This window comes from Scatophagus argus, chromosome 11 (genome assembly GCF_020382885.2).
Source record: "Scatophagus argus isolate fScaArg1 chromosome 11, fScaArg1.pri, whole genome shotgun sequence".
Classification (NCBI taxonomy): Eukaryota; Metazoa; Chordata; class Actinopteri; family Scatophagidae; genus Scatophagus; species Scatophagus argus.
The window spans coordinates 4,882,982-4,909,530 of record NC_058503.1 but is presented as its reverse complement, the minus strand read 5'-3'; the positions used below and the strand labels follow the sequence as shown (position 1 = coordinate 4,909,530).

The 26,549-nt window shown below is 41.8% G+C and overlaps 1 protein-coding gene across 6 annotated transcripts in view; it reads left to right on the top strand.

Moving 5' to 3' along the window:
* Window positions 1-26,549, top strand: part of LOC124067458 (mitogen-activated protein kinase kinase kinase kinase 4-like) — an 85,727-nt gene continuing 59,178 nt past the window's right edge. For 3 of the 6 annotated variants that reach the window (XM_046404798.1, XM_046404799.1, XM_046404797.1), the window contains exons 1-2: window positions 7-992; window positions 1,261-1,326. In XM_046404798.1, the coding sequence (XP_046260754.1) occupies window positions 936-992; window positions 1,261-1,326 (123 nt within the window). In that variant the 5' untranslated portion in view covers window positions 7-935. Of the gene's footprint in view, window positions 993-1,260; window positions 1,327-26,549 lie in introns of all 6 variants that reach the window. The other 3 variants (XM_046404803.1, XM_046404801.1, XM_046404802.1) reach the window with 3 other exon arrangements.

The following is a 26,549-nucleotide window of genomic DNA, read 5'->3' as shown; positions in this document are numbered from 1 at the left end:
GGACCATCTTGCTGTGAGGCGACAGCGCTAACCACTGCACCACCGTGCTGCCCTAACTGTATATAAAGAGAATGAAACCTACTTGTTTTGCCTAATATTTTGTAAATTGTTCCATATGTAATACCCAAGCAGAGAGGATGTCAGTGTGGATCTGTCATGTGATGATAGACAGGATGTAGACAGACACTTGTTGACCTCAGCACGATCAAAATAACTTTTCAACCAACAACAGGGTGTGGTTCACCTGCAAAACGTCAAAGAAATAACTAAACGACTTTGCTTGCCTTTGCTATCATGTAATTAACTGAAACTGACTGCTATTTTGTGCCTGCAGAGTCACTTTGGTGCCCCTAGGCGACCGCCTGTCGTCACATTTCTAAAATAATGTCCCCACACACTGTGTGCCTGTATCTGCTGGAGCAAATGTGTAGTTTCCTGTTCTAAGGAGATACATGTCAGCTAAGCTACAGTGGCTACATGTGCAGGCTTAGTTCTTAGACCTTAGCACAACTATAAATCCATTTTACAGTATCAGTGTAAGTAGGTGTTTAGGAGGTGAGGACCTAGTTGAATTACAGTTCCCTCTTCTGGGGAGTAGGGGGGGGCAATCATATCCTGTTCAGGGCCCCAAGAAGTCTTGGACTGTCCCTGTCAGGGGAGAAGACAGGGAGAAGGGGCGGAGAATACAGATAGAGTGAGGGAGAGAGAGAGAGAGAGCGATCGAGAGCACTCTGCGCGCCGTCAGTCGGTCGGTATGTAGTAGCGGTGGAGCTTCTGTCCGGGATTTCAAAGAGGGAAAAACGCGCCTTGGATAGAAAATATCACCAGCGGGATTATAAAGAAAATTACCCGAGGATGAGAGACACACCGTCCGCCTAAAGGAGACTGAAAACACGCCGTTATTCTGCTCATTTATCACCGTTTTTTTTTCGAAAATGGCGAACGACTCTCCGGCTAAAAGTCTGGTGGATATAGACCTGGCATCCTTGAGGGTGAGTGTGTGTCACAGTGACATTTTCAGAGTGCAGTTTATTTGGTTCATATTCAGAAGTAAAAACACAGCAGTGCTGTAAGCAGTGCCGTTGTTGACACAGCCCTGCGGTGGCTTTTCTTTGTCTAATAATCGCTGGCATGGGAGGCCAGCAGAGCGGGCGCAGCCGGCTCTCACATCGAACGAACCCGATTGTAAATACTACACGGCGTCAATTAAATCATCTCTACTCACATTTGTCTGTTTTTCTCAATGCATTTTAAATACAGGATCCTGCTGGGATTTTCGAGTTAGTGGAAGTGGTTGGAAACGGCACCTATGGACAAGTCTACAAGGTTGGTGTCAGCCTCCATCTGTGTGTGTATGTGCATGTGTATGTGTTAAAGCTCCAACCGAGAGAACAGTCGGGCGGAAACTGGAACACAAACATGCATTTATGTATTTTTTCCCCTCTCACGGTCTCGGGAACATGTTTATTATAACACGTCCCCTCCCCTCCTTCACCGGTGCTATCTGGACTGGATTATCTCATGGTAGCGTTTGGCCTCGCACTGGTTTACATCCTTTCATTATTTAAAAAAATGTACTTAAGCGATGCAGACATCATCCCAGCACACCTATTTTGGTCCCAAAGAGGTCCCTCCCTCTCTCCCTCCTCCTCCTCTCCTCCTCTCCTCATCCACACCCCAGTCAAATATTCCTTGCATATTGCACGCTTTGCATTGCACCGATCAGGGCCAAACCCCATACGTGCATGACAGCCTCCACCACGCCGACCGACTCGTGCGCCATTGGGTGGGCGGTGTTTCATTGCGCATTTGTGCACACCATTGCCCAGCAGGCCTTTTGCTGCTGGCGCGGCTCTGCGATGCATTAATGGAGATAGGCCTGATCGTGTCCTTTCTCAGTAGAAAAGTCATTTAATGGAGTCCTGGTACTCGTGCAACCCAGCTTTGCAGCTTCATTGAGGCGAGCAGCGACATCATCCTGCTGTTGCCTGGTAGAAATGAGAGCAGAGCAAAGAGGAGGACTGGGTCAGGGCTGCGCAGGCTTCTGCTGAGTTTAATGTTTCATTTGAAAGTAATCAGGCGCAGCACCTTCGTGTGAGGAAATGTGCGTTTTGTTGAATGGGGCTGATTGAAACCATGTCGCTGTGTTTGTGTACTTTCCCAAAGCTTATGTACATTTGTGAACGCTGGTGTCTGCAGCAGGATAATGGTGTGTTTGGAATCATGCCGTATTAATGTCATGTGAGACAGAAGGCAGCTTTAGGTTATATTCCCTGAGTTATGACCTGTAAGCAGTCCCACTGTTGGATACTTCCAGACATTTGAATAACACAAACTGCAAATCAAAGCTGTGTCCGACTATGGTTGACTCCCATTTGCTTGTGGCTAGAAAATAGAGCCATGCTATTTTTTTTTTCCTGTGTTGCATTGCAGCAGTGTGGGTTAGACTATTCCAAATGTTGCTGGAACAAATTCAAGTGAAATTTAGTGAGCGTTTAACACCTTCACATGTAGTTTATGGTGCAAATGTAGGATAATTAAACAATTTTTATCGCCATAGTTTAATTTATGGAATATTTTCTAGCTATGAGCATTGACTGGATGAGGAGCTGGTCATATGAGTCAGCATTTACCGAATTAAAGCATTAAATTATGGTTTCATTCCCTTATATGGTTTCTAAAACAAGAATGGTGCTAAATGTGCCAACTTCTATATGACATTAAAGGCTACTGTAGTGGTTCTGTCACTTCATCATGAGTATGCACACCTGGAGACAAGTCAGTACAGCAGTAAGATCAGCAAATGACAAAGCTCTGTCCTCTTCTTATCACTTCTGTTGCAGTTAATAATGACTCACATCAGCCTCGCATTGAAATTTCTTCAAACCTGTTGTTGTGCACTTAGGCTGAGGCTCATGGTAAACATAACATGATGTGCTCCAGGAAATCATAAAGTACATAGGGGAAGCCATTTTGGGCCTTGAAGCAAAGTCTCAGGACTTGCCTAAATTGCTGCAACAAATAAGCTCATGCATATTAGAGCTTTAAGTCTTTCTGTCTCATGAAGTGTGATAAACATCCAGGAATTTGAGGATTACACCAGCGACCAGCAGCCTTCATCTATTCCACTGCCGAGACGAGTGTCACTTCGAATCACAGTGTATGGTCATGGGCAATGAGGACAGCCTGGTGGCGAGCCTCGGTGAATGCCTGCCCTGCCCTTACCTCCACAGTGTGGACCAATGAAAGGTCTCCTCATAATAAGAGCAATGGCCGTGCGGGTGCTTTTGGTCATGCTTTTTTGTCCTGTGATATCAGCATTGCTGATATGGCCTGTTGATATGTTTTCCTGTGTTTTGTTGTGGCTCCGGGGAGGATGGCAGCTGCTGTAAACGTTTCATTAAAGCAGGGGGACAAGTGGTTGTGGAGACACAACCCAAAATTAACCTTGACATTTTGAGTTTAGTTCCTTAGGATTCAGTGAATCATAGCCATGCGTGCAAGTTTGAGTGAGGATGAAACAAGTGCTTTCTTTTCTTTTTCTTTTTTTTTTCTTGTAAACATCTGACCCAAAAGTGTGTGTATGTTTGGGTATGCACATGTGCACTTGATCCTCAACACTTGATGATTGGTTGGGCTCCCCGGGCTAGCGAATAGCTGCAGAATGTGACTGAGTGAGGCTTGTTGCAGCTGTGTGCACCAACAACAGCTGTTGGGATGGAAAAATAAAATAGGGTGTGTGTGTGTGTGGAGGGGGGTTGTTGAGAGAGGTAGAGACACTGAAAAAATGCAACAGAATCAGTCACCCCTTTATTACCAAAGTTAACCATCCTAAATAATGAGTTAGTGTGTGATTGAGTTCTGAAATTTGAAACGAAACTTGTTGTTGTTGTTGTTGTTCAGAGATGGTAACAAGCTGTATTTCTGTTACACGTTTTGTATTAATGCATATATCTCACAAGAAGTTAAGTGTTTTATCACGTGGGAAATGGCTAATAACAAAACAAGGCCCTTAATTGAGGACTTTCACACAGAACATCAGCAATGAACATGACTATTAACAGAAACAAAATACAACAACACGTAGACAAGGTAGAAAAACAAACTTAATTAAAGGCAACCAAGAGTAAAAAGGTCGGAGGTCACGGTGTTTGCGTTTCCACTAAACAGTGAGAGGTAAAAGAAAACTGGATCCGAGCTGAAGAAAGAGGCTAAAGGACTTGTTAAAACGCTGTGGTAAGACCACAGTCAGCCTGTGGGGCCGGGAATCCCCCTCTCTGAGGAAATGGTTTAACCCATTTATGACTTGCTTGAGTTTTAGACTCATTCAGATCCTCTCCTTCAAACCACAGCTGTAACTATCATCCTCACAGAGACAAGCTGCAATTAAGTTTGTTAAAAAAAAAAAAAAAAAAAGGTCAAAATCAGCAAAATAAAGTCAAACTTGTGGGTCTTGTTTGATTCCCTGAAATGTATCAAAGCTGGAGTTTGTTACCTCGCTTGGTGTGGGTGTCGACAGAGATTGAGTGGATGTTTGTGAGGAGGTGGTGAAACGGAGGAAGTCATCAGCGAGGACAAGTCGGTGATTTTGCTGTGATGGCCGGATTAGAAAACCACAGTCATGTTGCTGTCGCTCTTTAATGTATCCTCATGAAACGGCTCTGAGACACTCAGATCCTGCTGAATGGCTGATTTAGGATTTAGACATGCAATGCAGATCAGTGTATTGTGGTGCTGATAATTTGTGTGGATGTGGTTGGTCCAAAATCTCCCAAACATATTCGAATTTCAGCAGTTTAAAGACAAACACCAAATCCTCACATTTGGGAAGCTTGAACTGTAGGGGCTGATGATTTATTTTCTGTCTGAACAAAGTTAGGTGCTAAATATATTCTTTATATACCATACTATTAAGAACAAATAAGTGTATATTCATGTGAAAATAATAAAAAAGGAAGATAAATGAGCTTTAATGATGAGTAATTGACATACAAAAAACTTGACATAATCAGTGTTTAAATGAATAACGGACTTTAAAACATGTAGATCACATGTGCAAAACCATTAGATGCACTGCAGATGATCTAAGATACTTCCTGGTACTGATGAGGGGAAGACCCTCTGATGGACTGTGTTGTAATGTTGGTCCTGTGATATGTGAGGATTTCTCCTGAGCCTTCCTGTTGTTTTACCAGGGAAACTCCGGGGTCGGATGTCGTGCGTTGTACATGAAGGCTGCATGTCTGCTGAGAGACGTTGTCTTTAAAGTGAATGTTTACATTTCATTTCCTGTTTACATTTCAGGGTCCTCACTGTGTAGTGCTGTCTTTTCTTCCACATTTTTTACTTACGTCCGTGCTGATCTTCTGTTCGTATATGGGTAGTGGGGATTTCCCCAAAACACACAACATTTTGTGTCAGCTGCAGGCAGGAAATATTTATATTCTTGATTATTTGCATTACTGATCACTAAATCAACTTTGAGCTGTGGGCAATGTATTCAGAGTTACATTTCTACCTTCCAAAGATATTTAGAAGTTTTCGGCACATTTCAGAAGCTGAAAACAGGAAAGGTGAAGGTACGTATGTAGAGATGAAAGAGATTAAAAAACCCAGCAGTTTCACTTCCTCAGTTTCTCTGCATCCTGGCTGTGACAGGAAAGATGCTTGTTTTTTTTCTGTTGCTGATGAGGTGAAGGTGCATGTAGCTCTCCACCAGCAGCCTACCTTCAGCAGAGCACAGCACCATCACTTCTCTGAGGCTGCCATGCTGCTCTGTGCTCGCATAAGGCCACATCTGAACCCAAAAAGCATCCACACAGTTTATGATGCTCCACTGTTTCAGTATTTCATGTGTTCTTTAACAGATCGTGGTGGCTTTTACAAGAGCTGCTGCAAGTGTAAAAAATGTCATTATTCTTAGGTTTTATTGTCCCTTAATGGTCTAAATAACATTACATTAACTGAATATTCAGTTATTTGAAAATTTATTTACTAAACTACTAACATAACAGTGAAAAACCCTCAGCAAAGGTGACTGCTTAAGATTTGGCTCATTTTATCTGACTAACAGTTCAAACACCTCAAATTATTCCAGAAACCAGGGAATTCATTTACGGTTTTTAATTTCCAGATGTCCGACTGGTTGTCAAATCAATTAATGTCATCAGCCTTAGCATCTTCCATCTTGATGAGAGCAACCTTCAGGAGGACTGCTGATTATTTAGAACTATTGGCATGTGAACAGCTGTATTCGAATGAATCAACCGCTTTAGCTTATAAATATAACATTGTTTTCTACTTATTGCAGTTGTATGGAGAGCTATTTATAGGGCAGCCCCGCTCTGCATAGTGGTAGAACTACAAAGCTGTCAGAAGGAATAGACTCATGTAAAGCTGGCTCACCGACCTTCCGGCTATTCAAACTGGAATGTTAGTCGTGTCTGCTGTGACCTTTCACAGCACAGGAAGTGAAGTGCAGCCACGGCCGACAACAGCAGCACTAGTAAAGCTGTGTCTCCACTGCGAACTTTTCTTTACAATCAAAACTGCCGTTATCTACTGTGACCTTTCCAAACAGAAGAAGTGGAAGCTCTGCCGCTGATAGCAGCGACGGGAACTTGGCTTTGTCACGATTTGCGATGGAGAAGTGGTGTCGCTTTGAGTTCCCAACCAGGGTTGCACCTCACCATTGTTTTCAGTGGGGATGAACAAATACTGAATTTTTAAATGCAAAGGTTAACCACAAGTGCACAAACACCCCACACCCCAAAGTCCAGAGTGATTTCTTTTAAACTGCTTGATTCCTCTGACCACCATGTTTTAAGAGTTCTGAGTGCTCTGAAAACAAGATCAGTGTTGAGCTTCAAACTGCTGTTTCTCTGGTGCTGTTTATCACAACATGTCCTCACAGTGCTAGCTGCTCATTATAGCAATATAGACATCTTTAGTATGTCCCTGAAAGCATGAAGAACGTTTAGCTCTCAGAGGATTAATTGCTGGAAGCACAAATGCACAATTACAGGTATGGTGCTTATTGGAGAAGAGATTCTAACGAAAGCAATGCCAGTTCATCTGTATGTTAAAAATACTGCAGCAAAGGTTGCACGTTGATGATATATTAACACATATGGTAATGAGTAATTATAAATAGAGTTTTTTTTTTAATTTTACACAAAGGTGACATTCTTCGTACCCTTGTTAATAAGTCTGTTAGCAGTGACCAGCTCTGCCTGCGAGCTACAGTTAAGCTAAAAATAAGACACCGAGGCTCAGACAGTATCTGGGTCACGCTCTTTGATGCTCACTGCGTGGACTGATGCTCTGGCTGTGCTGCTGCTGGTGATTCACTGCATGCAAGTAGCAAGATTCCTCTGTTTTGTCACATATTTGATACCATTTATTTGCATTCCTTGATGCCACTTTTTACACGATCACCATACGAACAAGAGAGTCACTTCTAGCTCAGCAGAGATTGTCCTTAACTAGCATCTAGCATTTTCAGTAGTCAATGATGATGTCCAGTGGTGATTATTCAGTCTATAAAATGCCCCCATCATGTTGCGTCATGTTTTATCAGTGTGTTCAGCGATTGTCAGACCCGATATTCAGCATTTTTCCAATTATCAAAATCTGTTTTGTTTTTTGTTTTTTGTTTGTTTTTTTTGTCCATTCGCAGATAAAATAATAATCTGATTCTGCAAAGTAGCTAATAGCTTAAATGATCAAATAAATGCAGTGGACCAACAAGTGCAGTATTTGCCTCCAGCATAATGTAGCAGAAAATGAAATGGAAGCACTCAAAGAACAGATACCTCAAAATTGCACCTAACTACAGTACATTCCATCACTGATTATTCTAAATGTAGACACGACATTTTTACTGCAAATGTGTGTCAGTGTCAGTCTCCTTCGTTACTAATAATCAGCCTCAGCCTCAGCCTTGATAAAACCACGTCGGTCCACAACAGTCATGAACATGACTTCATTTAAAATCATACAAGAAGCTGAAAACAGACAAGTGAACATTTTTGCTTCATAGCTGACAGTTAAATGAGAATCAATATGGTTGTCAATGAATTTTGTGAGTTCATCAGTTTCACTGATTAATAAACTGATTTTCTCAGTTCTGCTTTCATCATTATCTTTTAACATGTAGAAGAGGAAGTGAAAGTGAATGCTTTATTATCTAATGACTGTAACACCTTGCCCCCCCCCACACGCATTTCACTTTTGGCAACACACTTGCAGGATATATGTTTTACCAGCCAACAGGCAGCAAAGTGTGAACGTGCAGACAGGGGGGGCTGTGACAAAGATCATGATGCTGCAAGTTCACAGTAAAAAGCTTAGCGTAGCTTGCTCAGCTGCAGAGACGCACTATTAAACACGAGTTTTGTGGACAGAAGAAGAACTTTTTGTTTCTCCTCCCCCGCCAGCCCATTTAACCACTCAGGTCCAATCCTGAGTCTGGATGAAGATGGAAAAGGCTCTTCCTTCTCTTCTCTGGTTAGTTAGAGCCTTTCCTTGATGTGGAACGAAAGGGTCAGGAGAAAGAGCAGAGCTGCTGGGATTAGGCAGTGGAGGAAAAAGGCTTTGAAATGAAGGATGGATTCAAGGGGGCAAAAGAGCAGCACAGGATGGTCCTCAAACCTGGTCTCGTGTCTTATGGGATGAGAAGGAGTTTTGGAGGGGCTGGGGTTTGCTGGCACCATGGCCGGTTTAATCCCTCAGCATGAGACGGCACACGCTGAGAGGAAGACGAGGGAGCGATAAGGATAAAGAACCAAAATATGAAAAATTATTTGCTAACTGCTCTTCTGTTTTCCACTTAACAACTTGCATATTTTTAGGTGAAATCTCATTCAAAGCACTGTTACATTTCTTTATATCCGTGTGTTGTTGCCTCATAGTAATTTTACTGTAGCACTCTCAGTCCCAGTCTCTCAGGCTAAGCTTAATATCTAAAATTGAAATGTAAGTCCAGACAGCAGCATCAGCTGTGTGCTTGTCCTACTGACACTAAATAATAATAATAATAATAATAAATAATTAAAAATTGTCCCTTTTTGTTGTTTGATTTTGTGTCTGCTGGCTCATGTAAGTGTTGTTGTATAATGCAGCTATGTGTGAATGCGATGCTGGGCGGGGCGGTGGATGCATGCAGACGGTGCAGACAGATGGCTTGTTGTTGTAGCGGCGATGGAGAAGGTATTAACTCTGTCTCCCTGTCTGCCGGGTCAAGTGGAGCTGGTACTTTTTCCTCAAAGAACTAAAAGCTAAATAAGTGATCTTTTATGTTGTAAACCAACACAATGACAACTGATATAACTGGCTGTGAGACCTCTTTGGCTTTATCCATGACACTAAGAATCAAAAATGATTGTGCCTGGTCGGTTTCTTAATCTTGGGTACTAAGGCTCACTGATCAAACAGTTCTCATTGTTTTTAAGAAAAAAATAAGATGTGAAATGAGGAAGAATTTTGTTATTGAAACCGTTGTTATTGAAGCCCATGGACCAATCAGAACACAGTATTTAAGATTAGTCAAACCACTCATCTTTGCATCTGATGTGAGCAGGTCCAGCCAGCATAAGCTTAAAAAGCTTCAGTTTTTTTAAGATCAGATTTTTTTCCCCAGATGAGGGCTGCCAGGACTTCATTTGAATATCCCAAACAGCTTGTCTAGTGATTAAATCTTGTCTTCTGCTTTTTCCTTCCTCTACCTTATCTTTTCCTTCTTCTGTTTCCTCATCTTTCCTCTCTTCATCTTCTTCCTGTTCCTCTTGTCTAATCTATAAACAAAATGCAACTCAAATGTTCCAAGACTGCTCTTTTAAAACCTAACGCAATCGTCTGCGAGTGTGTCAGTTGGATCATGAACTATTTTTCTTGACATTTTTAGTTGAGTCTGTCTCGTGTCAGTCCACTTCGCATCAGTCCTTAAAATTGGCACACTCTTCGGTTTTAGTCCCGCTCTGCTTTGGTCTGCACTGTGCTACGTTAGCCTCGGTTTTGTCTGGAGTTCAGCTTCAGTGGTTCTATTTGTACACCTCTATGGATAAGAGTTTCTAAAAGGCTGAAATGTCATTTGGACATTGAGGTCACATTGTAGGCTTCTAAGGTTAAGCTTTGTAATCGCAGCTTCATGTATAAGCACTGGTAAGTGTTTAGAGCGTAAACTTTTTATGATATAAAATGTTTCAGGCAACAGAGAAATGTTTGAGTTTCAGTTTGCTTGTGTGGTAAATCAATCATGACATGTGATGAGCCACAGCCTCAAAGTACTTGATGTCCATGTGACCAAAGCTAAAGTCCAGATGGAGAAGCAGCTCCAGTCATTTTCAGGAAAATGGATCATCCAGAAGTATAAAAAAGGACAAATCTGTCTGATACACAAACAATAATCGACCACTCTCTGAAACACTCAGTCCTGTTGGTAGATGTGCTTGTATTATGCTCATTGTGACCGCACAGTGCATAAATACATCTGTAATACATCTGTGTTCTTGGACGACATCATGAAAAATAATGTAGTCCATAATTTAGAAAATTAATAAACAATAGTCTGCGGCTATGCTAGCAACACTATGAGCACGTGCTTTGAGCTAAATGCTAATGTCAGCATGTTAATTAGCTGATTAGCAATAAACAGCTCAAGGATTATAGGAATGCCATTTGCTTGTATTTTGAGCAGTTGGAAAGTTAACCTCCCCAGATGATCATTATGATGAATCATCTGGGGAGCATGAATTTAATAGTTGTTGAGATATTTCAGATCCGGTGGACAGATCGACATTGCCGTCCATACTACCATGGCTAAAACGGCAGAAGCGATTTTATGGATTTAATTAGTCAGTTATATTTAATATCATGAATAATAGCAGTCATTTAAAGAGGAAACTTCAAAGTCCTAGTTAACTAACACTGTACCAACCCACCTTTTAATGTAAGCCATCCTCTGGTTTTTTTGTTAGCATAGCATCCGGTCTGTGGTAATTAAAACAAGAGAAAAGTCCTAAAGATTTTCTTTAACGTCCCTCATTTTTTTATTATCTGGAGGCACTTGTGCTTTAAACCAGATGGTAATCAGTGAATTCAGTCTTCCAATTAAAGCTGCTTGCTAAAGTAATAAAGTAGGAACCAAGAACACATTGAGGGTGTATGCACAGTAAGACGGTGTAGCTGCTGTATTTACAAAGGTATTCTCTGTAGGAACAGAGAAGCCCTAGCAGAAGCAGGATGTTCATGTCATTTATCTTGATGAGTGGGTCTTTCACTTTTCTACCATCCTTGGGTTTGAGCTCAGCTAAATGATCATGAGTCATTCATGAGTACACACACGCTCTCTCTCTCTCTCTCTCTCTCTCTTTCTTTCTTTCTTTCTTTCTCTCACTCGCTCACAGTTCCAAGATCAGTCCATCACTCGTGTTTCCACTGGGTTTCATGCTTTTCCTTCTCTTTCTTCACAGAACTCCACCCTTATTGATTTTTCTCACCACCAGCTAGCATCTTTAACAACGACCCCTTCATTCTGTTATCTGCTTCTGCCAGATAAAACCCAGTGAAAGCCTCTCTGTTAAGAGCCAAAATGGCCACCACCTGGGCGCCATGTGCCCTGAGTTGGTGTGTGGGAGCTTTAGACGGTCATGTGTTCACATTTCCTCCAGTAAACATGCGTTCACCAGTGGCAATGTTTCAAAGCAACCATTTAGTGAGCTGCCATTTATCAAACTGATGAATATCTTCTCTCATTTCACAAAGGCGTAATTATCACTTGCTTTTATGTGTAGGTAGTTCAGTCTGTATACCTTCTTAACTTGTTGCTATACATGCATATAAATTGCAAGTAACTACCTTTGTTGATTTATTTGAAGTGTTGTTTTAAGACTAGACCTATAGCTAAAAGTCAAGAAGAAATCAAGAGTTAGATGTCTTGTGTGGGGTTTGCACATCTGTATTCATTGCCAAGGCCTGCTCTGTTTCCATCAGGAAGGCTGAGGAGAGTTAATGTCATAATACCACAGACTTAATTCCAATTATATCATCGCATTATTATAATAAGATTTTGATGTCCAACTGAGCACTCACTTCAGTATATTTATTCTTATTTGAATTGTATGGCTTTAAGCGATTTGAGCAGTGATTGTATGTTATCGTACAGGCTACTGGAGTGTGAAGTGGAACTGTGAACACATGCGTGGTTTAATGTGTCATATACCATGTTGCTGTTTCCTGTGGATGACAAGGTTTTACATTGGCTGCAGTGCTTGTCCACTTCATTCTGGTTAGGAAAGTAACATTTCTTGAGGACTGCCATTTTGTTGCTTGTTTGTTAATCTTTCGGTCCGGGGCTTTTCTTTCCTTTACCTCAGCCTTTCCTTGGTTATTTACTCTCTTTTGTAGCATGAATCTTATACAACACCACTGCAGGACTAAATGTTATTTTAAAAAAAATTGAATGAAATACGGTCACCTTTCCCCTTGTTATACGTCAAAGCATGAAATGATCTTGTGATATTTTCTGCAAAACAAACAGAAGAGTAGATGTAGTAGTAAAGTAGATGTAGGGGCGTCCCTCAGCTCACAAGGTGAATGCTTTCTCAGTCTATTGCCAGACTGTACAGTTTGTGGAGTTCATACTTTAAACTGTTGGCTAAAAATGGCTTATTGACTCCAACTCAGTGTGGTAAAGGAGATTAATGACCCTGGGAATAGTTGGCATTAGGATGGAATTATGAGGTTTGGATTATGCATTTGTTTTTGAGATCTTGTTTGGAGAAGAAATTATTTCTTTTCCAGACATGAGACAAATTTTTAGTTGGCCCTTCCTCCAGTGAACCTGGCGCTGGCTAAATGCTGGACTTACACGATTGAAGAAGGAGTGGACTAACGGTCCTGCCAGCCAAAGGCACAACCCAGTGTCCCTCCTGTTGGCTTATTAAAGCCCCTCCTCTCTGACACACACACACACACACATTAGCTAACTCTCAGCGTCTGGTCAAGGCTCTTAATGACAGTTGTTGGCCTGTCTGAGCTCCTGTAGTTTAAACGGGGTGGACATGGACTCATGTGAGTGTGTTTGTGTGTGCCGTTGGGGAAGGAGGGGGTTACTGTATGGGTGGCCATCTGGAGAGGGAAAACAAAGCTGCTAGGTAGGGTTGAGGTGTGTAGGGGGGTTCTGTCTGTTCTTGGTACAAGCTTAAGAGAGGTCTTGGAGAGCAGCTTGCTGAAGTGAGGGAGAAGTTTGCCTTTAAGTTCAATATGAAATTCTCTTCTTTGGGCAAAGATGTGAGTGTGGTCACTAAGTGTGTGATTCACCTCCACCAGCCATCTGTCTTTGCTTCCAATTTTCAAACTGAAAGAAACACACCACAGCTGTTCGAGATGTTGCCAAATATCTTTAAGCAATCCAACCAAGATAGATGTCATAGATGTCAGGTTGTCATAGATTAACTTTTTATCCAGTTTTTATGCCCTGTCCTGTGCAACACTTTTAGTTCCTGGTTGTTTTTATCTTTGCGTTTTAACAAAATAAAAGACTTTAATCCTCAAGCATTTGGTTTCTCATCCCAGTCCGGTTAGTTCGTACAGGCCAGCACAACCAGCTCGTTTTCAGCATTGGGAAATAACAAGCACAAGGGGGACTACAGATACTGGGCCAAGACAAGCTACAGTCCGCCAACTGAAGCCTAATCTCCACAGTGGGTCCACCTGTTCCTTTCTGTGGATCATCTTTGCTGATATAACCAGGACAACGCTGTGGGCTGCAGGTGGGAGCCCCTGTGTAAGTGCCTGTGACCTCCCTTAATGCACTTGCGCTGGCCTCCTTCTGTTGAACTGGAGATGCTTATAGGTGCCTTGATCTCATCTCGCATTGACTGCTGTAACACACTTTTTTCCCTCTTAGTTTGTCTGCTGTTGATAGCCTGCAGGCAATCCATATTACTGCCTGGAGACTACTCACTAGGTCCTGTATTAGGGCTGCAGCTGATTGATCAGCTAACTGATCTGATGAATATGTTTCTAATTAACTCGTTATATGTATGGTCCATTATATGTCAGAAACCACTGGAAAGTGTCCATCACAGTTCACTACAGAATTTACTCGTTTTGTCTGGTTAAAATTCCAAATTTGCATTATTTACTACCACACAAGATGCAGAAAAGCGTTAAGCTCAAACTATAGAATATTGTAATTTTTGCATTATAAACTCATCATTCTTTATTAAAATAATTTTTCTTGTAAGAAGTGTTCATGGAACTCTCCCTCATTATTTCTATACTAGCTATACTACCTCTCATTCACTGTGTACCTCCTTGTCTTCACTATACACTATTCTTTCATTCTTTCTGTGTCACTCTCTCGCACACATGTACACACATGCACACTTGTTGCCGTAGCAAAATAAATCCTGTTTTTCTTTCATAGACCTCTGTAGCTTCTTTCAGCCCTGCACACAGCGAGGCAGCTGGCAGGGTCGACTGACAGCCTCATTAGCTTTTGTTTTCATCTGCTTCAAAACACTGTGAGCCGGTCTGAGCTGTCACCTGACCATGGATCCCGCCGTGTGATTGGACCACAGCGATGTGCCTCAACCAGCTGACCAGAACCCAGGCCGCTGATTGGGCCAGAGTTTCTCAAGGCACTTCCTCCTGTAGCCGGGCAGAATCTGTGCAAATTCCCATGAGTACTGAAGGGTTTGGAAACACACATAGGCTGCAGTCAAAGGAAAGACAAGGTTACAACTACAACAGTTGTACGTTTGCAATAGTTAGGCAGCCATATAGTGACCAGGTGATTGAATTTTAAGATTCATTTCTGTTAGATGATTCCTATCAGCATATTGGATAGCAGTTGTAGTACCTTTTATATTTTTCCTGAAAACACTGCTTTACTAAATGTTTTTATGGTGGATGTTAAAGGCTCGAATATTCAAAAGATGTGCTCTGAGCTGAGGAGACACAAAGTCCTTCAGCTCAAGTGAAAACGTGTAAATAGTCCAAGCTGAAGATACAAGGTTTTCATCTCTACTTGCTGACATTTGGAAGAAGCTCCTGAATTCAGGCGATGCTGTCGTGACTCTGAGATTGTTTGTGTCACCAGGCAGATAGAGAAAACCAAACCCACCTCAGACGTTGCGCTTGTGAGGTGGGAGAAGCTGCAGGGATCGAGTTTTTAAAGGAATAGTCTGGCATTTTGGAAAGTGCCTTATTTGCCCTCAAATCCTGAATAACAGTGGAAAATCAGTATCAGCATCGTATCTGTGCACCCAGGCCAAAGATAGATTTCAAGCACAGTGCACAGTAGCACAGTGACTTGAAGCAGGCAGTGAACGTGGCAGGCTACGGGGCAGGCATGGCCTAGAGGTTGGAGAAGCGGCTTGTGATCGGAGGGTCGTCGGTTTGATTCCCCCACCGGGCAGAACATATTTGGGTGTGGTGGAGTGATTAATGCCCTCCCCCTCCATTAGCCGGCTGATGTGCCCTTGAGCAAGGCACTTAATCCCCAATTTGCTCCCAGGTGCTTGATAGTGGCAGCCCATTGCTCCTGTGTGTTTCACTGCATGTAATTTGCTGGGTGTTGTATGTGTGTGTTCAACTAAGGATGGGTCAAATGCAGAAGACAAATTCAGTGTGTGTATGTAAAAATATATATACTGTCAATAAAGCTGATTGTTCTTCTTTTTCTACTAGAATAAACTCCTTAAAACTCAATTCGTCAGGTGAGAAAATGTGAATAGTTAATACCTCATTTCCCGTCATCTCTTTATTGAGAACAGTCAATAAAAGCGCAAAAATACCTACACGCACTACATACACGCATCCCATTATCTGCACAGTCATCTCTGTCACTGTGTGCTCCTGGATCCGTTTGTTTGTCGTTTTCTGTTATCTCACCATTGGACACACCTCATCGCTCGAGGTTGTTGCCCACCACACACGACGTCCCTCTCCTCTCGTGTGTCTGCGATCTGGCAGCCACAGTCTGTAGAGAGGCCTGTTTTTTGTCGTCGTGGGCGTTTGGCTGTCGGATGCTTGCTGCTCTGCCTCGAGCGTGTTGACAGCAGCTGGTACACACGGGTCACTGTAGGGTCGGATCTGGCGGCGATGCCCGCCTACTGCTGTTTTTGTGTATGGCCACCCTCCCTCCGAATGTCCTCTGTTCACCATGTTACCTTGGAGACTGGTTTGTGAAGCGCTTAGCAGACCGACTACTCGGCTTGAGAAAAGGAGGGGATGTGGCAAAATGAGCTGCAGTGTGTGTGATGCTGCAGAGATGAGGTTTCTGCTGTTTGGAGACGTTGTCATGATTGAACAAAGCATTTACTGGGAAGTCCGAACTGCGTTTTACGTTTTTTAAAAAGGGCGTATCACGGCAATGTAATTAATTCTGTTATGTAAATACTTTTTTATATTATTGATGAGGTTCAAGATCAATTTTGCTCTATACAGCACCAAGATTGTATAATAAAACTGATGTTCCTTATGCGGCCCTGCGATTGACTGGCGACCAGTCCAGGGTGTACCCCGCCTCTCGCCCGTAGTCAGCTGGGATAGGCTCCAGCTCCCCCGCGACCCTGACGGATAAGCGGTATAGAAAATGGATGGATGGATGTTCTTTATGCTACATATAAACACAAAGACACTATAAACTAATGAACAAATAATCATATGACAAAAGCAAACCTTTGGAACGCGGGGTGTGGACGATGGGTTCATGAGTCTCACAACCTGTACAGCAACAGATACCTCTGCCTGTTTTGCCAGACCGCGGCAGTGCGGACAGACTGTGGCTGAGGTGGGTGTCGTCTTCTTGCATCCTTTGGGCTCTGAGAAGGCACCTCATCTTGCTGATATCATGTTAATGCAAAATGCATTCAAAGTAAAAGCCATTTAAATATGTCTGACAGCAGAATTTCTGAGCATCAAGAACATTTGGATGTTTCTCTGTGACATTTTGTATAGTGTCCCGTAGTATTTTGTATGTTATTCAAGGTGTGTTTGGTATGTTTGCAACTGGACACTAAACAAGTGGGACACCACTTTAACAAACATCATCACCAACTTTTACCAGCGAATGACCTAAAATGACTTAAATTGTATTTTATTTTTGCATCAGTACATCAGCCGTGTAGCTGCAGGTGAGGTTGGAGTTTTACAGAAAGGAGGAGGGTAAACACTGCATTAGGCTTTCGATGTTCAGTGAACTATGGAAGGAGTCGGCTTCAAACACTTGGAAACACACGATCCATAACTAACTCCTTTCTGTCTTCTGAAACCTGACTGACACACAGCCAGCCTCGGGAACCAGCCCCGACACGTCTGTGGGTAGCACTGGCTGCTACACCTGTGTGTTTGTGTGTGTCAGTGTGGGAGCTGCGTCCCAGCTGGCTATGATTGGAGCATGAAGAACATTTACACTGGCAACAACATTCAGGCTCTCTTCCAAATAGACTAAACTTAAGATATAAGTACATATTAGTGATCCAGGTGGCCTCTTGGTCTGCCTCCATCAAAATGTGGGGCACTGCATGACTTATGAAGTTCTGACATTCCCATCAAGATTTCAAAATAAAATCTTTGATACATTTTCTACTATGGATTTAAAATTTATGATTTCGTCATATGTGTGAAATTTTGCAACAATAGTCATATTAGATGCAATATAGAGCACATTTGTACTTAAAGTTGAGATAGAGGGACATGATGTATACAATGAGTAAATGCTGCAAAACATGTGTGTGTGTGTGTGTGTTTGTTTATATAGCTGGGTGTGAAGTCTGTCCTCCATACTGTAACTTCCGATATACTGTCCTATTTCTGACCGGCTGCAGCACGGAGCTCAGGTGTCCTTTACATGTTTGAGATCTTTTTATTATGCAATGCACAAGTTTGTGCAGAGTACCCAGAAAGAATGAATGTTGAATATTTGATACTTGATCATCTCTGTTCTTTCTTCAGGTTATGGGAAACAAGGGTTTTTAGTTTTGTCTTATGTGAATTGATCATCCTAGCATGGTTGTGTGTTGCACAGATTGTCAAGCTGTCTGAGGCAAACTTGTGATTTTGTTTTCCCTCTATAAATGACTTGACTTGACATGACTACAATGGAAAGACTGTGTGTGTCTTTGTGTGTGCACAGACACGCATGTGCGTATATTTACACACAGAGAAGGCCTCTGTAGAAGTCTGGCACTTTCTCAGCAGTATAAAGGACAAAATAAAATACCTGGGTGAATGGGAGTTCTGCCTACTCATAAAACACTCTTGTCTCACAGGCACACACGCACACACTGTAAATTTGTCAGTCGGGCCAAAGGGCTTCTTTTATATCTTTTATCATCTTGGCGTTGCTCTGCAGTGAGATCACTGTTGTCCTACCATTACCACACCTCCTCCTCCTCTTCCTCCTGCACCATGTGATTAAAACAGACCCCTGGTGTCCAGCCTTCTCCCCCGTCGTTTGATCCCATGGTAACTTGTGAGGAATGTTGGGATTGGTTGTTTTATTCTAAGTCGGCTGATGAGCCCCATAAGCCCCGGACAGTAAAAGGTTAACGCTTTCAGTGGAGGTGTTGCTGTGTGCTGTTTTCTTTCTGTCTCTTCTGGGTCAATAGGTTTTAATGGCAAATTGACCTACACTATGTGTCCACATTGTGTGGTAGTAAATGTGCTGTCTGTGGGGTTTCAGCCTCAGCTCTGCTCAGTGTTTCAAATTTAGTCTGAAGTAAGAATAGCAAAGATTGACTTAGGGTGTACCTTATGGAACATATGACATATAACCTTATCAGTAGCTGGACCAAACAACAGCTGTGTTGGGACGGGTGAACCTACCTTGGTGTAAATTATGAACTCTCTTGTGTTTGATGGAGTCCATAGACCTTTGAAAAACGTGTTTCCAGTCACAGGTAGACTGATTAATTGGTACAGGACATTTTGCAAACCAGTCGTTATTGGGACTATTGAGACTTGGCTTCTGAGGTGGCTGCACAGCCTCCGCCAGTCAACTCAACTGGAAGTACTGGCTTGGAGGAAAAGTAATAAGAACGAATTTAATGGCACAGCATTTAAACCCAAATTTGGGAAGAGAGGGTGAAGCTCGGCTGACAATGGGACGAACAACTGGTAGCCATGTCAAATGGCTGAAGATAGGTTACAACACTGCTATCTAGCTCCCAGGGATTTAAACACAGCACCGTGGTTCTTCCTGTCGTTGTCGCTGTTCCTGTATAACTTTCCTGCTTTCCTTAGGTTGAGGATTTATGTGCTTTTTTTATCTTCTGTGAAAGTAAACTCAACATCTTTCTGTTTTAGATTGTAGGTCAGATAAAACAAACAATTTGAATAGTCATAAATTAGCTTTTTTCACAGTTTTGTGCAATTTTATGGGCTAAATGATTAAATGATAAACAGTAACTTGATCTAATCTAAATATTCTAGATATGGAGTTGTTTCAAAACAGTAATTTGGATTTGCTTCCTTAACAAGTGATGATTCAGGCAGTCAGAGGTTCAGTCTCTGGATGAAAGACCCTTCGGCAGCGAGGGTGTCTATTGTCGGACATGACGGTTACCTCGCTGCCAGCGAGGACGTCCTGCTGTCACGCCATGCAGGGTCGAGACGGGAGCAGCGCAAGCAGATGAGCGAAACCGTTCCTGAGGTTAAAAATGAACCACATGTCGACGGCTGGTCCAAGTTCACCTGAGTGGACAGGAGGATCTGCTGTTGCTCTTGTAGGGCAGACATTCAGGCTTCCTTAGTCTGTCCTGTCCTCTCCTCTTCTTCTGTAATCTCAGCTCTCCTCTTGCTGGCTAAATAAATCATATGAGGCTTTCCAGAGTTGGAACGGCAGAGGGTTTGTGCTGTCAGATGAGAGGAGCCAGGCTGCAGTGGAGGGATTATCAACCAGAGCAGAATGAAGGACTTAACAGTTTTTCTTGTTCTCCCACTGTGTTCCCAATGCTGCTCCTTTATTCCTCCTTTACTCAACACTGACACTGTCTGATTTTTTTGGGGGGGTGGTTTTGAGTTGGCATAAACAGAAAAAGACTGTATGAACACTTTTTCTGTTTCAGTCAGATGAACCGATTGTGTTTGATTTCTTTGAACTAACAGTGAACTGCAGATAGTGTGGCTTTACCTGAAAACTCATTTGAGGCTGTACTGAATTAAATATTGTGTAGTGTTCACTTGTTTTGAAATTTTGCATGGTCATTCTTTGATCAGACTGCTTTAGATTTTTTTTTAATATAAGTTTTATTTTAGACTTTAATTCAAGCCAAGCTATTGCTTCACCAAGATGATTATTTAATAGATCAATTGATGAATGATGATGAAAATCTTTTATTAGTTGCAGACAACCTTCTCAAATCTTTGTGTTACTCTTCACTTAACCTTGATGTGTTGTTCTTTTCCTATCACTATGCTGGGGATCATTCATTTACTGTCCATTTTATAGGAGAGAGGGCGTTTTCTGGGCTTTTGACCAGCCTTCTTCCCCCATAATTCTTGTCTGTCTACAATCAGCAGTCCAGTGAAGCAGAAAGGCTGCTCTGTAACTAATTTGTCTGGAGGACAGATGGATGTGACTTTCTGTGACTGCTGATTACTCACAGGTCTGCGCAGCATTGCTGGCACTTTGTGTTGTTGTCATGCAGATTACATATGCAGGAACAGTATCATCCCAGACAAATCAGATATGTGACCATCAGTATTGTCAGAGTGGAGCTTGAAGACCTCTGTGCTCATGTTTGTCTCTGCCCTCCTTATCTGCCTGCACTGCCCTTTCATTCTCTCCCTCCCTCCCTCGCTGTAGGTTAAATCTGTCTATTTATAGCATGCAGCGGCAGAGCTGAATTGTGGGTCAGTATGTTGAGAGGGAGGAGGGGCTCTTGCTGCTGTGTGGCACATCATAACTTGTATGGCTTCACATCTTAACAGGGTGTAAAAATGACCATGTCCATTGCAAGAAGAGAAGAAGAAGACTCTCTTTGTAGAATACAAATAAATGCAACTTGTTTCATATACTGTAGATTTGTATATGTCCAGATGGGCTGTGAAAGGGCCTTGAACTATGAACTCAAAGAGTCTCATTTCATCATTTGTATTCAAGCAATGCTATATAATGTGTTCACACATCCACCCAGTAGTTCACTGTACCTGTCAAACAGCCTGTTGCTGTGTTGATGTTGACAGAAGGAAAAGGTTGGGTGGAGCTGAATCCAGGTCAGTGAGTGAGTCACTGTTATTAGCACAACCATCCAAATATTAGTCAGCTGAAAACAAAGGTTGTGAATCTTTAAATATTTGAATCAAAGTATTGGAATTTTTTTTCCTGCATTTCTTGATCTGTTTTTTAATAGATAATAAATAAATAATAATCTTTAACCTATTTTTTCACCACATCCCAGGCCAGTTTTTTCTGTATTCTTAAAAAAGTTATAAATAAGCAAAATTGCAAAAGCTTTAAACTTTAAAATATGTATGGTTGTCAGTAGCCTGGTTTTAGCAGCACGGCTGGTGTTTTCAGCATGTGGTTCTTTATCTACCAGCAGTGTTATGCTAACAGCTAATCAGAGCCAAATCACCCTTCCTCCCTCAGCAGCACAGCTCACCCAGGAGTGAGCTTGCGTTTGTGCAGTTTCTGTTGACTTTGGGCTTTTACTGAATTACTCTTTATTCCTCATAATCCCACAGCTCTGTGCATGGCAGTTCTTTAAAAGAGCATTTTCATCCACAAAACTGAACTGTGAGCTGTTTTTGTCGCAAGCGTGAAGTTTTCACTGTGGCTGTTCAATATGTGTTCATTCCTACAAAGGTCCTTTCACTGCTATAAGCCCCAGAAAAAGTAGCAATAATGTTTGAATTGAAGATATGACTGAGAATGAAGGGATGATTGTCTCATGTCAGAGCCAAAAATAGCAACAGAAAAGTGGCCATTGTGGCTGAGAAAGATATACAGGTTGTTGTAGAGCAAGTTGACTTGCAGAAAATGATGCTGACAGGACCTTTGAATCAAAACATCATCAGGGCTTATTCATACTTTTAATAGAAATTCTGAACACCAAGTTTTATTTAAATTAGGGGGTTTGGACACCACCAAAATCCATTTTTGTTGACATGTTGGTATGTGAGGGCACTTTGAAGAGAGAAATTACACAACATTATTACTGTGACCTTTGGCATCTGTATGGCGACACTTGGTAATGGTTTTCACAAGGGCAGCTGAGCAGAAAACCTTCTTTGTGTTGGTTTGCTCAGTGTCTACAGAGTCAGCGCTCTCTTAAACGTGAAATAAAGTGACTGGTTTAAGGGCCCATCCTGAACAGACATCTGGTTCTGCCAACCCTTTAACCTGATGGTCTTGTGTGTTGTTATAGAAAAAGTGGTAGGAAGGTGAACATTTGGCGTTTTTGGACTAGAGGAACCTTGCTTTTATCGTATCCACACTGCAAGAACCGTTTGTAGCTCCTACCTGAGAAAAGGTACTCTAGCAGCATAAGAAGAACCTTGAGTTACCGAAGTGTATGTTGATTGGCTCAGATGTAAGTGTTTGTCGACTGGCTGAACACATGACCCAATGTAGCATTGTCAGCTACTGTTTTTAAAAACTCGTATGAAGAGACCTTTGATGCCTGATTTTCTTGACATTGTTTAATATTTGATGCTACAGACATAACATATAAGTATTTGAAACATTTGAAGTTTAGAGATTAAATAGCCACACTACTTTGAATGTCTGGCAGAGTACGTACATTTAGAGATGCACCAGCCTGACACATCACCAGTCCCTGGCCTCATGTTAACTTGTGTAAGAATGATTCCAATATGTTTCCCAGAGTATAGTACAGAGATTTAAATTTAGGGAAAAAGAGTGCCTCCATAGTGGTCAGATACTTTTGAGTAGCAGAAGAAGCTAGAAGAAGAATAAGCTGGATCAGTGCATCCCTAGTTATGCTGTGAAAGAGAAAAAAATCAGACTCAAACACAGACAAAAATCCAAATTCTTTCTGCTGCAGAAGTTGGATATATACGGACGGATTTATGTTATTTATTCCTTGTTTGATGCTATCAGTAGTCATTTTAAATAGTAGTTAGTTTAGTAGTTAAATAGTTTGAGGTGAGGTGTTTCTTTAAGCCTGTTAGGCATTTCCACTTCTCAGTATTTGTTTTTGTCTCTTTCTTTATCTCCCTAGCACTCATCCAAACAGAGTAGAACAGTAAAGAGCCGAACAGAGCAACAGAAGATCTTTCACACAACAGAGACCCAGTGTTCTCAGTCAATTCTCAGTCTAAAATTTCCCCTCTGCAAGCCTGCCCGCCGCCCCGCTTTTCCTTTTTCAGCTGTATGTTTTCACTGGCGGTTAAAACATCTCCGTCTTAATTAAGCGCGCCTCACCCTTCCCTGTGCTGAAAAAAGACCTGTTCTCTTTTATTATGACCCACTGTGAATGTGAAACCTCCTTCAGACCTCACTCTTTGCAATCGCAGGCCCTATATTTACCAGAGCTGTCCCCCCCCAAAACCTCTCATTACCCTTGAAGTCCTTTGAAGAGGTGATAAAAATGCCAATGTAGAAAGTTCCAGTGGTTTGGTTATCGCCCTGCCCTTGTGTCTGAAAATGGAGGGTGCAGTTAGCATCCCTGGCTGCAAGCTTGCATCGGATTTTACAAAAAAAACATCTCTCTGTATGACGATACAGTTCAAACCGTTGACTTCCTGTGACTTTGTCCACTCGTCTAGCAGCTTCCTGTCTGGAGAGAGGCAGAGATGAGTCTGCCTGCGGGGAGGCTGCAGAGGTAAATGCGGTTCAGACTTTTGCTTTAAATGACAGAGCAGGATGAAGATTCATGGAGCAGCGTGATCATTTTCCTTGGCCATTCTCCGAAAAGCTTGGCACAGTTTTGCAGTCTTTGAAGATCTCGTCCCTTCTTTCGGTCTTCCTTCCCATCTTCCTTCCTCTTGTACGTTCAAAGGATTTTGTTGCCAGCTCTTGCAGCACACTAAACACTGCAGTACCCTATGCACCATCAATCAAAGGGCCGAATCAGACGAGTTTGGTTTGGAACTGTGCCTAGCTGTTTCGCTCAGTCAGAGGCACCTATATATTACCCACTGCAGGGGAATCATTCTCCCTTTCTGTCTTTTCTTGTCTCTTTGTCGTCTGTTGTTGCGTATCATTTCCATCCTGGTCTAATTTCAATCCTATATCAGAAAATATTATTAATCTCATCATCATATGACTAAACAGAGAGACTTGTAGCTTTTAGAAAAGTGAATGGTTTGCAGTTTGACACAATTAATAGAGCAAATTTAACATAAACTCAAATTAGTTTCCTTCATGGTTTCCTCTGGTGAGGTTTCTTTGTAAATTATGGGGAACATTTCTGACTCTCCTGATAAATTAAGATACATTTCTCTCTCTGCATGATCCCTCCACATGTTATGGTCTGACTATGTTTCAAGAGGAAATGCATCACATTAGGGAAGCTAGGCACTTCCATCTCAGTGACACAGAAGCCCTTCCTTTTTGAATAAAATTCTTGAATCATGAGTTTTAGGAAACCATGTAGGAAACTTGTTGATATTATATGTAAGCAGATCTAATGTCATTCACTTTATTGTAATTATACTGTCTGTAAGGCAAGCAACCACATCAAAATGCAAGAAAATGCAGACACGACTATGCATGTGAACTGACATTCTTAATTCTCACTTTTCTGAATAGGTTATATAGATTCACAAGCCAGTGTCCATGTCTTCTGTTTAAATCACATCGTTGCCTCCTGAGAGTCACAGTTTGCTCTGTTTCCATGGTGATGTAGTGTACAATTGGGGCCTGATACGCAATGGGAATGAATACTTTTAGTTCCCTGCAAGACAGACACACACACACACACACACACACACACACACAGATACATTCAGAGCAAATGCCCTGCAGCTCTTTCCATGCTGCTAAACGCAAAGGCAAAGTCATACGCTTCAAAATGGAAAAAAATGCACATACACACACACAAAACACAGAGCTTTTTGATCTACATCATCCCCATTGGATTTTCATTAATACAAAATATCTGAATTAGGAGAAATACCACATTTTTCATGGCCCCAGTCATTATTACACTACAGTACAGGAAGCCTGCAAAGCCAGACTGAGTTTCCACAGCTGTTTACATGTCAGTCTCCTGTTTATGACTGATGATGAGATCAACAGTAGAGAAAAGAGTAAAGATATGGTCAGATTATGTTGTGTTGCTTCTTTATCCAAACATAAGAAAATAAAAGAAGTTTACATGACTGAACTATTGTGATGAGTAGTCAGTTGTTATTTTCAGTGATAAGTTTTGTATCGATCAATTGACAGATCTTATATTCTAGTGTCTTATTCTCTGTGTGCCTCTGCAGCTGAGCTGATTCTGAATAGGCTGCTGTAGCGGGAAAGTAGGCCAGTGGCCGCTTTCAGGCAGCACAGGCAAACAGTGCCGAATGGACACACAGCTGATCTCTACAGCACGCGCGTGTCATCAAAACGAGCTGCGTCTGACATGGCCGACCGCACGCAAAGGCTGCACTTCCACTTGCTCTGTTTACCACCTCAGACGGAGCTGTGCGGCTGAACACGCCGGCTGGCCCTGTGTGATGAATGGCCGTCTGGGTTTGATATTCGACAGTACAGACGCTTTGTGACTGATCTGCTTCACAGATGATTCCATTGTTTAAGCTGCTGCATGGAGAGCAGCACTGAGCCGACTGTAAACCAGCATCTTGTCAGTAGTCGCTACGTAAAATCTACATCTTTTCTATAGCATTTCTTTTATTTTCCCTCTTCCATTTTTTATTGTCTTCTTTTATGTTCTTTGCAAAAACATTATACTTAAATATGAAAAAAATGGACATAAAATTAATGTGGATCTCTTTGATTGCGGTAGTTAAGGGATGTAAAATGGAATATTAGAACGCTAAATTCAGATTATTGAGGAAAAAAGTTCAGGAAAAAATTTTTAGCTGGATTACCGTTATTTCCAGATCTAATTACGGTATTCTCTGGTTTGTTTTGGGCCATGTTTTTTGCCCTTGAACCCTTTGGATGCAGTTTCTTTAAGAAAATGTATTCATGCCACATTTGTGTAGGTCTTTGATGTGTCCGTTTCAGAGGACCTCTGGCGTAGAGTGCTTTACAGAATAAATGTTGCCTATTATTAGAAGACGGTCAGTATTACTATCAGCAACAGTAATAGCTTTAGTTATTATCTTGTGTAGTTGCAGATATTATCACTAACTGGAGGTTTTTGAGTTGCTTTACCACATTCACCTCCATACAGTTTGTAAATGAGTGCCTCTTGCAGTACTGAGGCTTCTGACAGGTTCTTCCATCTTGCTCGAGGCTTTTTTAATCTCTTCCTCATTATTAGACTTTATCATCATATATTTTAATCCCTAAGAGGAAGAATATCCTTCTGTCATTAAGAGCATTATGGTATCAATTTATATGACTACACTGTCAATCTCTAATAGTTAAAGAATTAGGTGGTAGCTAAGCTGTT